The following is a 12,602-nucleotide window of genomic DNA, read 5'->3' as shown; positions in this document are numbered from 1 at the left end:
CTTTAATCGAAAATATTATGTAATGGGTAATGAAGTATTTGAAAAGATATTTGACTGAGGGTCATTTAAACTGGTCTAATTTTACTTTATGTTCTTTATTTATTTATTTATTTATGTGGTGTGGTTTGGTCAGACTTGAAAATAGCCAAAAAAAAAAAAGAAAGACAAATTTTGATTTGTTTCAATATTCTCTTGACAGGTATCTCTTTTTTGTTTTTAATGGTAAAATGAAATGCAATATATGCGATTACCACAGATAAAGTAAGCTGATATTTTTGGAGTATAAGCAATTGAGTATCTCTCTGTGTGCCTGTTAAGTATTAATAATGACTTGTAAACTCTGGCTCATTACAGTATAGCTTATCGTAATTTATTATTTCAGGTACTTGGCTGCTATAATCGCAATCAAAGGTAATCTAACATTTGGTCACCCATTTGCGTGAATGTAGTCATTCTAACATCTGAAACTCCCCTCATCATTTTTTTTAGGAACACCATATTTGGTCTCCGTCTGTTGCACAGGCATTTCAAGAAGAAGAAAAGAAAGAAGTATTAAAGTCTTTAAAGAAGTACACAAAAGCTTTTGTTTAAAGTATATCCGTACAAACAAGTAACCTTGAATTGAAAGAAAAATTGACTTCTTTACCACCTCGTTTTTTTTTTTTAAAAAAAAAATTCTTATTTTGTTCAAAAGGCTCGGCCCTTTTTTTAAATTTTTTTTATTTTTTATTGCCTAAAATCACCGATGGCTGTCTTTGATTGAACCAACAAAAAACACGTCTATAGAATGTATTCAGAACAATTTATTTAAAGGAATTATCCATTTATTTATTTTCTCTTCTATAAAAGCACAAGCCAATATATGTATATATCTATCTACCAATGTACTCCTACCTAATATTCACATTGAAGTTTGACGTCAATTGATTTTTGATTTTTTGATTAAATTAGCTAATTTTAATGTAAAATATATATATATATATATATATATATATATATCACATCTGGGTAACCTGTAAAGGGTTTCATGCTTGTTTGAATAAATGATAACAAAAGTAAATGAATCGGGTATCTTACAAGAATCTTACTGTAGAATTAAAGCCAGGTACTTTTTTTTTATCTCACTCTAATATAATATTTAAACTTTCTAGCCACAAGTTTCATTTGTAGAATTGCATGTAATACAAGTGTACTTGATTAAGAAATATAAAGGCAGAATTCAGAACTCGATTACTAGAATCCAACAAGCTTAAAAGTTACAACAATTTAGAGATAAAAGTAGCATTTCATTGTCCTTCTCTTTCTTTTTTTTTTTGGCATGTTTAAATCAGGTGTGTCTATAAAGAAAATTAAAAGGAGAAAAAAAATATACATGTGTCGGTGTGCTTGATTCTATTGCTGTTACCGTTACCGTTATTTCCTCTTCGTTATTATTGTTAATAATAATTAAGCGGTAGGCTTAAAGGCTCTCAATGATTCATTTACTTCCTCATTCCAAACAGCCTTTGTGTCAAATTTGCTCTTTAGTTTTGTGCACAGCAAGAATGCACCCGAGAGCTTCTTGTGAAGACCGTATGTCTCATCCGGAGGTGGGGTGAGACGATGGCGGAGCATGATGGGGATCGTCTCTCGCACACGCTCAGTGATCGTCTGTTTCTCAAAATCGTACATGTCCGGTGCACTCTCTCCAAACGGCTCGCCCAATACCATCACGCTGTCGATATGTGCATTGCGCATGATTTCTGTTTCATACCCAGTCACAAATCCAAGTTCCTTTGAGTACTGCCATACGCCTTCGCGGTCACCTCTTGAGGCAGACACCAAGATACGGCCATACAGGGCCAAAAAGGTATCTGGGAATTCACGGCAGGCACCAAAGTCAAGCAATTCGAGTTGACCGTTGCGGCGGTTGTAAAAGAAGTTTGACCAGTTGGGGTCAGTTTGCATAAACTGGAAAGAGAATACTTCACGGAGACAGAGGCGCAAAATTCCTTCACCAAGCTTAATAAATGATAACAATAATAGACAGGAAACCCAAACAGAAAAAAATATAATTAGAATATGTATATGTATAGACCACAAGTTTATGGGCGTGTGTGAGTATAAGGTTGCCGCAAGATATATTCCAGAATATCCTAAACCTTGTACTTATATATCCACAAAGTAGTTTACCTTGTTGCGCATATCTTGAGATTCTTCGGTTGCCTTGCTCAAAACTCGTCCTCTGAGTCGCTCAGAAACGAGGATCTGCTTGGTACACAATTCCTTGACAACAGTCGGGACCTTGTACCGATCATCATTCTTCAAAAGGCTGTTGAAACGCTGTGCGCTTTCTGCTTCACGCAGATAATCACACTCCCAGGCAAGTTCCTGCTTGGTAACCTTGACAGTGTTGTCAAGATAAAGTCCTCGAGGAAGTAGATTGCTAAAGGTAATGATGGTCTTTAGGTTGTTGAGATCACTGTCGATCGATTCAGCAACTCCGGGGTATTGGATCTTGATGACCACATCTTCACCCGTAGATGCTAGTTTGGCTGCATGGACTTGTCCAATTGATGCTGCAGCCATTGGAATAGAATCAAACTCGCTAAAGTTTGACCGCCAGTCAGATCCAAGTTCTTGAGACATAACTTCCTACATAATAATAATCATCATCATTTCACGCAAGTATATAAAGCATATTTATACGTATATGTATATATGTTATCAGCTTTTGTTTAATCACACCCAATATATATATATATATTGAAAAAGAAATCAATCAATTACCTCCATTTGTTTCTTTGGCATATAGTTTGCGCTATCGTGGACACGCAACAAAATTTGTTCCAATTGTGGAGGCATCATGTTCTTGCCCTCACCGGCGGCCTGAATACCTTGAATACTCAACATTTGACCCATCTTAAGAGCTGCACCTCGCATACGGGACAACTTTTCGACCAAACGATCCACATTTTTTTCACTCAACATAACAGATCCTGCACATACCACCAAAAGAGATATATACACGTAAATAATTATATCAAAAGAAAAGAAAAAGACATTTTATTATTATTATTATTGTAATTATAATTATTATAAAGCCTTACTATAATATCTACTTGTTTCTCTAACCCACTGTATGTATGTATGTATATATGTATATATGTATATGTATATGTATATTTGGATAGAAGAGCTTACCCTCGTTATTAGTAGAAATACCAGTAGCTCTCTTGACAGATTCACTGATAGCACCCAACCCAAGACCAGTAGCCAAGGTACCATAATGCCACATTCTGCCAGCTCTAGAGGTTGGAATTCTGGCCTCTTTAAGAACTTTTTTCGGTTCCTGAGTAACATGAGCTGTTTTGTTGATTCACTCCTCTTTCTTTCTTTTCTCTCTCTATCTATCTATCTCTCTCTATATATATATATACATGTATATATGGTATACATAAAAACTTTCAAATTTCTTTAAAAAAAAAACCTTACTTCTGATAATATTTTGAGAATTTCTTCTGTAGATTCTACATTGGTGGCGGAAACAGTTGACTTTTGGAGTACGTTTTCTTTCAAGATTGTAGTAACTGGTTCAACCAGTTTCTCGGGTTCAGGGGCGGTTGTCTTTTTTTGTAGACTGGTGACTTGGACATCGATTGCCTGTTCGATTATTGAATTGAGAGGAGTGTGAGATTGAGTTGTGTCAAGAGGACTGGATTGATAAGTGCTGCTGTTGATTTTTGAGGATTCGGTTTGGATCGATTCTTTTATGGTTGCATTGAGTTCAATGTGCTCAGGTGGAGAATAAAGTATGGTCTCCTTTATTTGTCCTGGTGATGTTGATGCGTCTGTAGCTGTGGCTGTGGCTGTGGCCGTAGCTGTATTTGCGTCTGTGGCTGTGTTTGTGGTTGGGTTTAATATACTCGAAGTCTTGATGTGGTGACTGAGTGCACTAGACTGGCTTCCCAGGAACGAATAGCCAATCTTTGTGGTTGCCGAAGCAAGAACAAATATATCGACAAGTCCACGCGTCAATGCCATTAATCTTTTTTCTTTTTCTTTTCTTTAGTTGGTCGGCTTGTTTGGTTTGTGTACGAAATAAAATAAAGACACAAGAGTATTAAAGCGACCAAGAGAAATAAAGAAAGAGAAACAGTAGAATAAAATAAAGTAAGTTGTAGTAGTGGTAACTTGTAAAGCCTTGGTTATCTTTATTTAAACCCAATACAAGAAAAATAATAATTGATTGACAGGCACGAAACCTTTATTGCTAATTACACCTTCTTGCTGTGACGCAACGACCTGGATTCCATTTTGTCTTTGGTAGAAAACTTATACCAGCCGATAAAAAATTCAATAGAAAAAAAATATTAGCTTTTCCTTTGGTTTCTTGTTCTTCTTTGGTTTCCAAGAAACCTGTGAATTAAGGCTATATAATTTATCTATATATATATATATGTTTTTATTGATTTTTATTACTTTAGTTTTGCTGACAGAGTCAAACCATTTAAATGAGTGACAAATATATATAAAGGAAAGAAGGAAGACCTTTCTTTTCTCAATTCCAATAAGCTTATTTAATTTTTCAAAAAATATTAATGATATTAAATATGTCAGAAATCTATAATATATTCCTCTCTTGAAGGAAAATCAAACTGGCTTTTGCTATGGAAACACACATGGGAATATAAATATAGCTATAGAACAGAAGATATTACTTTAATTCATTTCGCTTCGCTTCAATCCAATTCAATTCAACTCAACTCGATTGATATTTTAGCTGTTGATACTTGCTACTTCATACCCGCAGTTACTCATACAACCTATACTATATTATAGTATATATATATATATATATATCTTGCAAAGAAATAAATTATAAAACGAAAATTTAATTAATTAATGAATTTTTTTTTTGCAGGAGTTTGTAAAATTATTATATATATATATATATTTTTTTTATAAATGGCGGATTTGAAAAAAACTTAAACGGTCGCGTCACACCAAGTTACTGAACGCTTCATCAAATTTCCTGCCCTCTTATATATATATTAGCTTTAAGGTCAACGTGTCCCAAAAAATAAAACATAAAAAAAAAACTCTTCATCTGTATACTCCATCATCATAATGAGCTTTCTCAACTTTAGGTAATTCTCGAAAAATGAAAAAAGAAGAAAAAGAAAAAATATAGATTGTATATTATGCACATACATGTATAGATAGTCATTTATGATGAAGTAAAGTCAACCATAATATCAAACAGCATCAACAAGAAGAAGAAGAAGTGAATTGAATTGAATAATTATTGTGTACTAATAAATATTTAAAAATAAAATAAAAAAAAACAATATACACAATCTTCATGTTTTATATTCATCAAGTCTCGGTGGAAAACGTAACAAGGCAGCCAAGAGTAAATCATCAAGCACATCTCAGAGCAAGCCACTCTTTTTGTGCAATCCATATGTAACGCACATGCTTGTAAAGGGAAACTTCAAGACGATTATAGAACTTCCCAAATATGTTGATGTCAATGAATGGCTTGCATTCAATAGTAAGTTCTATATATATATATATATATATATATCTTCTTTCTTTTTGCTTTTTCTTTGGCAATGGTGATGGCGATGGTTATGGTAGTTGGAATTTGTGTGTGTGTGTGTGTGTGTGTGTGTATTTGTGCGATTATGGCGTAGAGTATACATTTTAATTCTAAAATATGATTATGCTTATTTTTCATAGCCTTTGAATTCTTCAACTGCCTTAACTTGGTCTATGGATCAATCAACGACTTTTGTACTGCCCAGAGTTGCCCTACTATGTCTGGAGGTCCAGGGTTAGTTGATATTAATGCTTTTGTTCGTAAAGATAAAGAGAGAGAGAGGGGGGGGGGGGGGGGGGGGGGGAAGAATCTAAAATTGTAATGACCTGTCAATATTTGTGTGGGTCTATATTTAATTACAGAGTCGAATATACCTGGTCAGATTCAGTGTCAAAGAAAGTCAAGCTTCCTGCACCTCAATACATTGATTTCATGACAGCAAGCATACAAAATTTGCTAGATGATGAATCCTTATTCCCAACAAAAGCAGGTAAAAGAAAGAACAAAATTAAAGATAAGCTCTACAAACATCTATCTATATATATATATATATATATATCCATATTCTCTTTAACAAAAAAAAATCATTTCTTCTTTTATAATTAAAATTTTGATAGGTCGAGACTTCCCTGCTCGTGAAATGCCTGCTGCTGTGAGAAAGGTGTTTAGCCAGCTTTTCCGTCTGTTTGCTCACATTTACCACCACCACTATGACAAGATTCTCTCACTACATGAAGAACCTCATTTCAATTCACTGTTTGCTCACTTCATTTCATTCGCCAGAGAATTTGACTTGCTCGACAAGAAAGAAACTCAACCACTCCAAGAACTCATTGACACCATGAGTAAGAATGGGGTTATTTCATGAAAGCCTTTACCACCAAATTCATATCTCTCTCTATTTCTACCTCTTTACCTCCGTTCTTACATCTACCTATATCTCTAGCTTTTCTCCTCATCTCTCCATCTCTCCAAAAATAAAAAAATAAAAAACCAAATATATATATATATATACAGTAAAGAAGTAATACTAGTAGTGATACAAAACTACATATATATATATATATATATATATAAGCCAGTTATGTCTATTTTGTATAAAGTACTTTTATTCTATCGTATGTGTCAACAACAACAATAACAACAAAAAGTAACTGTGAGATTAATTACAATTACAATGACAAAACACATATTCTTGTGGGCAAAAATATAAATATGGATATATAAATTGACATGCCTTTTTATTTCCGTTTTGTTTGAGGAACTACCACCACAACCAATATATATGTATTGTACAAGGTCTTCTTATTTTAGGCCTTTTTTTTTCTCAATGAGAAAGGCATATTCTTGGTTTACTATGGTTATTATGATTAAGAAATAATATGTCGTACTACAACCGTGGAAGAGCCAAAAACAAAAAAAAAACAAAAAAAAGAAAGAAATTGAAAGGCTTTCCGCTTTGGTTACACTGTTTTGGACAAAGAAAAAGAAGGAGAAGGCGACAAAGAGAGGCGCTAATGATTTCTGTAAAAGGTGTATTTTGTACATCAAAACAAGCAAAATCTACAGTACACTATAATGCACTATAGTACAGTATAGTACAATGCAGTGCACTATAGCACACTATAGTACATTATAATACACCGCATTATAGTGTAATGGTCTGTAGGTAGTAGTAATTCATCAAGGTAATTACACACATACAGAGAGAGATAATATTTATTTATTTATATATATATATATATTCGACAAATTGACCAATAGCCAAATACACTTAATCCACTCATTCATTGTTACTGGGTTACTATGTTATTGTGTTATTGTGTACAAATCAGATATTTTATTGACTAGCAAAATGACGCACAATTCTCATTATTATTATTTTGTACTCTTTTTTTAAAAAAAAAAAAAACACACACAACAATCAAAAACCCATGATAATGATAATTAAGATAAGCCCAACCAAAAGTAGGGTTTTTTTTTGTATTATGGTCTCAATGAAAAAGGAAGACAATAAGACAGCTTAATACTATAATTAATATGATTAATATTATTATTGTTTTTGAAACAAAAGAAGAATTAATGGTTCAATTTTGAATAAAATGAAAATAATAATATATATAAAAAAAAGAGAGAGTGGGGAATGGAAATGAAGAATAAAAAAAAATAAAAAATAAAAAAGATTTGATCCAACCAAGTTATAAACTCAATAGCACTGCTATAATTGAGATATGTACATCTTTGTAATAAGTTTTTGTCTGTTTTTGTGCATGTTTCTTTCTTTTTTGGTCTCAATAGATTTCGTTTTGCTCTTGATAATAATGGTGGGGAAATATAGTAAAACCTCCCCTACCACCATCATTCCTTCCTTCCTTTTATCTATCTCTATATCTCTATCACTCTTTCTGTGAGTGAGTTTATATTTGCTGTGTACCAATTGTTGATTTTCAATGAAGAAGTATGGTCTGGATGTATATGAATGAACTTGTTTGTTTGTTTGTTTGATGGTTTTCTTGTGTGTTCGTGCTGTGGTGCGTATTGTATTGTAGTGTAGTGTATTGTAGTTGCTTGTGTTTGTTTGTATGTTTGTGCATTTGTTTGAATGAAATTTTTTTTGTTCTTTTTCTGGTTTGGCAGCATTTGTATTTTTTTTTTACCACAGTGACCGTACCCAACTCGAACTCTGGGGTGGAGGTAAAGGTTGTGCAATCTCTGTTGAATAATACTCAATCTGTGCCTCTGGTTGTTTCTGTGGTAATTCGCTGTAGTGTGAATGTCTTTTTGAACTGTTTCTGTTGTTCTGTTGTGGAACTTGATAGCTAGGCGCCTCCTTGAATGCAACAGCAGCTTTGAGACTAGCAGCAAACAACATGTAGAGTGCCTCTGAAATATACTCATGCAGCCGGTACTCTTCATCAGCCTCCAGAAGCAGTTTGACACATTCGATCATAAAATTCTGGATCTTTTGGATGATGTTGTACTGGGTATCCAGCCAAAGAAGAAGTTGCAGGAAATATCCAAATAAGAAGTACAAAATATCTAAATATAAAAATTGTATTGAAATACAAAATTTATAAGCACGATATTTTCATTTCACAGATAAATTATATATATAGGTTTTATTACCTGGCAAAGGAGATCGCTTGACTGCTACGGCACAGGATACCGAAGTGCTAATCATCAGCTGACCGAATCGCTTAAAGCGATGGATAGGATCAGAGGAAGATGTCATGATAGGAGGAGACGAACGCGTGGTGGTCTGTTGATAAGTTTCGGATCTATTATTTCTTTGCTGTCGCTGCTGCTGTTGTTCTACTGATTGTGATGATGATGATACTACTGGCAAGTCTTGGCTGCCATATTGGGAAGCATGATTCTTGATATTGCTAATGACCCCCATGGTATTTGTAATCCTAGAAAGGAGGTTTGAAGACTCAAGAAACGCCCTTGGTTCATTGTGTGTGACAATGTGTGGCTGCTCGGTTGAGGCTTGGATCGACAATCTCTGCTTTTGTTGCTGTTTCTGGCTATGTTGTGCGCCAAGGTTCAAGATACCCACACGTTCTTCCACGCTGTGTCCAAATAATAATAAATATAATAAATATAAAAACGTGTTTTAGAAACAGGAAAAGTGTCAGGATAAATATATATTATATATTATATATTGAAACTAATAGTAGTTAATTTAGAAATTTACCTAAATAGTTTTTCACGTAAAGCCAACTTTGTCTTTGGATCGGTCTTGTCTATTAAGACAACCAATGAGATGAGACAAGATTTATAAAACATTTAGATGTACATATAATTGTACATAAAAATATATGCATTTATGTATATTTTATTGTGGTCTTTTGTGGGTTTGTGAAACTTACTTGGCAAGGCCATTAATATTTTATCCAGACCCGTCAAATAGATATCCAAAGCAACCGACTCATTGCCGTCGTCATACTCATCAGCCGCAATAGAAACCAATTTCATGCCCTGAGAAATACTTCGACGATCCAGGTTTGCGGCCTGTTTACTGTTATTGGTATTATTACTATTACTGCTGCCCATTAGAGCAGCAGTGTCGTTTCTAATTTTTTCAGCTAGGAAACTCATTTCCGAAGTCCATGATGTGCTAGGAGACGGGACAGGACTAGAGTGAGGGCTATGGTTGTATGGTGGAGGCGATTGTAAGTGCGATTGGGATTGAGATTGTGCCTGTGCCTGTGCCTGTGGTTGTGAAGCAGCCATTGTTGTTGCCGCTGTTCTGGATTGGGCGTGGTAAACTAGTGCACTGACATCAGAGTCTGATTCAGGAAGAGCGAATCGAGATAGATTCGAAGTTCTTTGTTGATGTTGATGTTGATGTTGATGAGATTGAGGTGTTGGTTTCCGTTTGCTTGACTTTCCAAGAAATGACATATCATCTAGCTTGTTTGCCGAGTGGTGAAGTATTGAAGACACAAAGGAAGTCATGGAAACAAAATAAGAAATATAATTGATTGGATGAATGAATGCTTGGATTGCTTGATGAATAGATGAATAGATAGTTTTCTTTAATGGACCAAAGGAGGAATTTCTGATGAATATTTATATTTGTATTATCTCTTTCTTTCTTTCTTTTTTTATTTTTTTAGTATTATATGTTTAAATACTATGAGTTTGCTCTTTGACATGTGATTTCTAGAATAGCAATTGTGATGTCCGATTGAAAGGGAAAAAAAACAAGGGTTTTTTTTTCTTTCTTTTCTCTCTTGGAGCTATGGAGTTTGAAGCCAATGGATTTCATTTGGAAATTACCAAATTCTACAATGTTTTTTTTTCTTCTTCTCTTATTTCTTTCTTTCTTTTATTTATTTATTTCTATAGGTCTATCTCCTTGGAAACAATAGCGATCTAAATATATATACAGATATCAAAATAAAAGTATATCCTCAAGAAATCGACAATTGGTTGGAGCTATTTTTATTTTATTTATATATTCAACTATTCCTCCTCTTCTTTTAAAGAAAAAAAAATAATCTGTCGCTAGGAAACTAGATATTAACTTTTTGTTACTATTGGCAACCAAAAAAAAAAAAAAGTTTGTGTGTACGTGTGTGCAACACTGATTTTATTTTTATTTTTATTTTTTATTTTCGGCAAGGTCGGAACATAGTAACCATCCTGTCTAGTTTACATTCTCCGAAAGGTCAGCTGTGTTGCCATGACATCCAGAACAAGAGACAACATTATATATATATATATATATATTATTATTTATTATCAATCTCCTTTTTATTAAATAATAGTAATAACAAAACAACGATAACAGTAACTATGGTGATGATTAAAGATTTAATTTTTAATAGAGTAATTTATCATCATAGATACTCCTTGTTTATTCAGGGAGTAGATCGAAAAGAAACACACACACACAAACGCATATATATATATATAAATCTACGAACCTATAGTAAGAAATATATTAACCAAAAAGTAATAGTATCACTGACACGAGAACTAAAGGAAAAATAAAATAAAATAAAATAAAGATAAGAAGGCTAACCAGGGGTACCCTCTTGATACAGTGTTTTTTTTTCCTTCTCTTACTTTCTTTTTTGGTTATTCTATAATTACACTCACAACCTACAACTTACGACCTATACGCACACATATAAATATATAAATATGTATACAAATATTCTCTGGTTGTTATCCTCCCAAACTTCTTTACCGCGTGCACGGTCCCCTGGCTGGGAACATCAAAAATTGACTGGTCTACAAAGGACAAGAATACACATATAGTTTTGGCGGATAATAAAGATGCATTTTTTATTTTATTTTATAATCTTTATCAGTACTATTGTATAAACTTTCTTTCTTTCTTTCTTTCTTTATTTTATTTTATTTTTTTAAAAAAAAAAGGATTATATATATATATATTTGTGTTTGGATTTATAAATATACTAGAGATCTTCACGGATAAAGAAAAGAAAAGAAAAAAAAGAAGAAACAAGGAACACAATAGGTATATTCTTTTGTTCATTGTATGTCAATTCACGTGTTAACAAAGACGAAGAAGAAGAGTTACATCTGTTTCTAATGGTTTATCCCTCTCCTACCCTCTCCTACCCTACCCTACCATTTTCTTTTTTGGTTATCCCCACTCCTTTTTATATTTATATTTATATGTTGTACGTGCTTTACTTGTTGTACTTGTTACTTGTTACTTGTTACTCCGGATTTTTTTGTTGGTGCATGGGAGAAGACAGTGGGTTAGGTGAGACACATTTGTGCATAAAGATAGATATATTTTTTTGATATTATTGGCTATCAAGAACTTGAGGTCGATACACAAGAACGTCTTACATTTTATTTATTTATTTATTTAGTTATTTATATATTTGGATTTATTAAAACAAAAATGCAAACCAGAAACTCAAAAAAATAAATAGAGTGAAAGAAGCTTAGACTTATTTTATTATGTTCGAGTATCCAAAAAGAAAAAAGAAGACATCATTTTATTTTTACCCAAATTTTTGAACCAAAAAAAATAAATAAATAAATTATTTCTTGAAAATCTGATAATAAAATAGATGTTTATCTAAAGGGAAAAGGCTATCAAATACTTGCTCTACACATATACACAGATTAGTGGATAGATAGATAATCATTTCTTGGTACTAGTACTAATACTAATATTATTATTATTATTATTATTGGATAAGAATTATGTACGTGTGTTTCTCTCTTTTGGTTGTTTGGCTTTGCACAGACACTGAACGTTTGTGTGTCCTAATTCCTTGTGTTCAAATATTTTATTTTCTTAAAAAAAAAAAAACTCAAGATAAAGATCAATTGTATATCTTACTATCAAGCCCAACTCTTGTCAAAACAAAAACAAAAACAAAATAAGGCTTGGATTTGTTTGAATGTGATGATTTCTACATGTCATCTATACTCATGATGTTATAACACAAGAGCAACCAGACCATTTGACATATCATTATCATCATCATTATAATTAAAGGTTATTCTTAATAGTCAGTAA

The 12,602-nt window shown here is 32.9% G+C and overlaps 3 protein-coding genes across 3 annotated transcripts; 1 reads left to right on the top strand and 2 right to left on the bottom strand.

The window, feature by feature from the left end:
• Window positions 1–1,268: 1,268 nt before the first annotated feature.
• On the bottom strand, window positions 1,269–3,316 carry PHYBLDRAFT_129722 (hypothetical protein). The gene is made up of 4 exons (XM_018429308.1): window positions 3,184–3,316; window positions 2,770–2,978; window positions 2,173–2,634; window positions 1,269–2,001 (listed from the first exon to the last, which is right to left on the bottom strand). The coding sequence occupies exons 1-4, from the start codon at window positions 3,275–3,277 to the stop codon at window positions 1,447–1,449; spliced, it is 1,320 nt and encodes a 439-aa protein (XP_018299537.1). The 5' UTR covers window positions 3,278–3,316; the 3' UTR covers window positions 1,269–1,446.
• A 1,730-nt stretch (window positions 3,317–5,046) lies between these two features.
• On the top strand, window positions 5,047–6,602 carry PHYBLDRAFT_120964 (hypothetical protein). The gene is made up of 5 exons (XM_018428770.1): window positions 5,047–5,129; window positions 5,364–5,536; window positions 5,725–5,818; window positions 5,947–6,074; window positions 6,202–6,602. Exons 1-5 carry the CDS (start codon window positions 5,110–5,112, stop codon window positions 6,450–6,452), a joined length of 666 nt encoding a protein of 221 aa, XP_018299536.1. The 5' UTR covers window positions 5,047–5,109; the 3' UTR covers window positions 6,453–6,602.
• A 968-nt stretch (window positions 6,603–7,570) lies between these two features.
• On the bottom strand, window positions 7,571–10,045 carry PHYBLDRAFT_162099 (hypothetical protein; the record flags this gene model as incomplete). Its single annotated transcript, XM_018434561.1, has 5 exons — window positions 7,571–7,613; window positions 8,242–8,623; window positions 8,711–9,156; window positions 9,282–9,330; window positions 9,457–10,045. 5 exons carry the CDS (start codon window positions 10,043–10,045, stop codon window positions 7,571–7,573), a joined length of 1,509 nt encoding a protein of 502 aa, XP_018299535.1.
• Window positions 10,046–12,602: the final 2,557 nt, after the last annotated feature.

This window comes from Phycomyces blakesleeanus, assembly GCF_001638985.1.
Source record: "Phycomyces blakesleeanus NRRL 1555(-) unplaced genomic scaffold PHYBLscaffold_1, whole genome shotgun sequence".
Lineage (NCBI taxonomy): Eukaryota > Fungi > Mucoromycota > Mucoromycetes > Mucorales > Phycomycetaceae > Phycomyces > Phycomyces blakesleeanus.
Note: the sequence above shows the minus strand (reverse complement) of the source record. Positions and strands in the feature narration are given on the sequence as shown.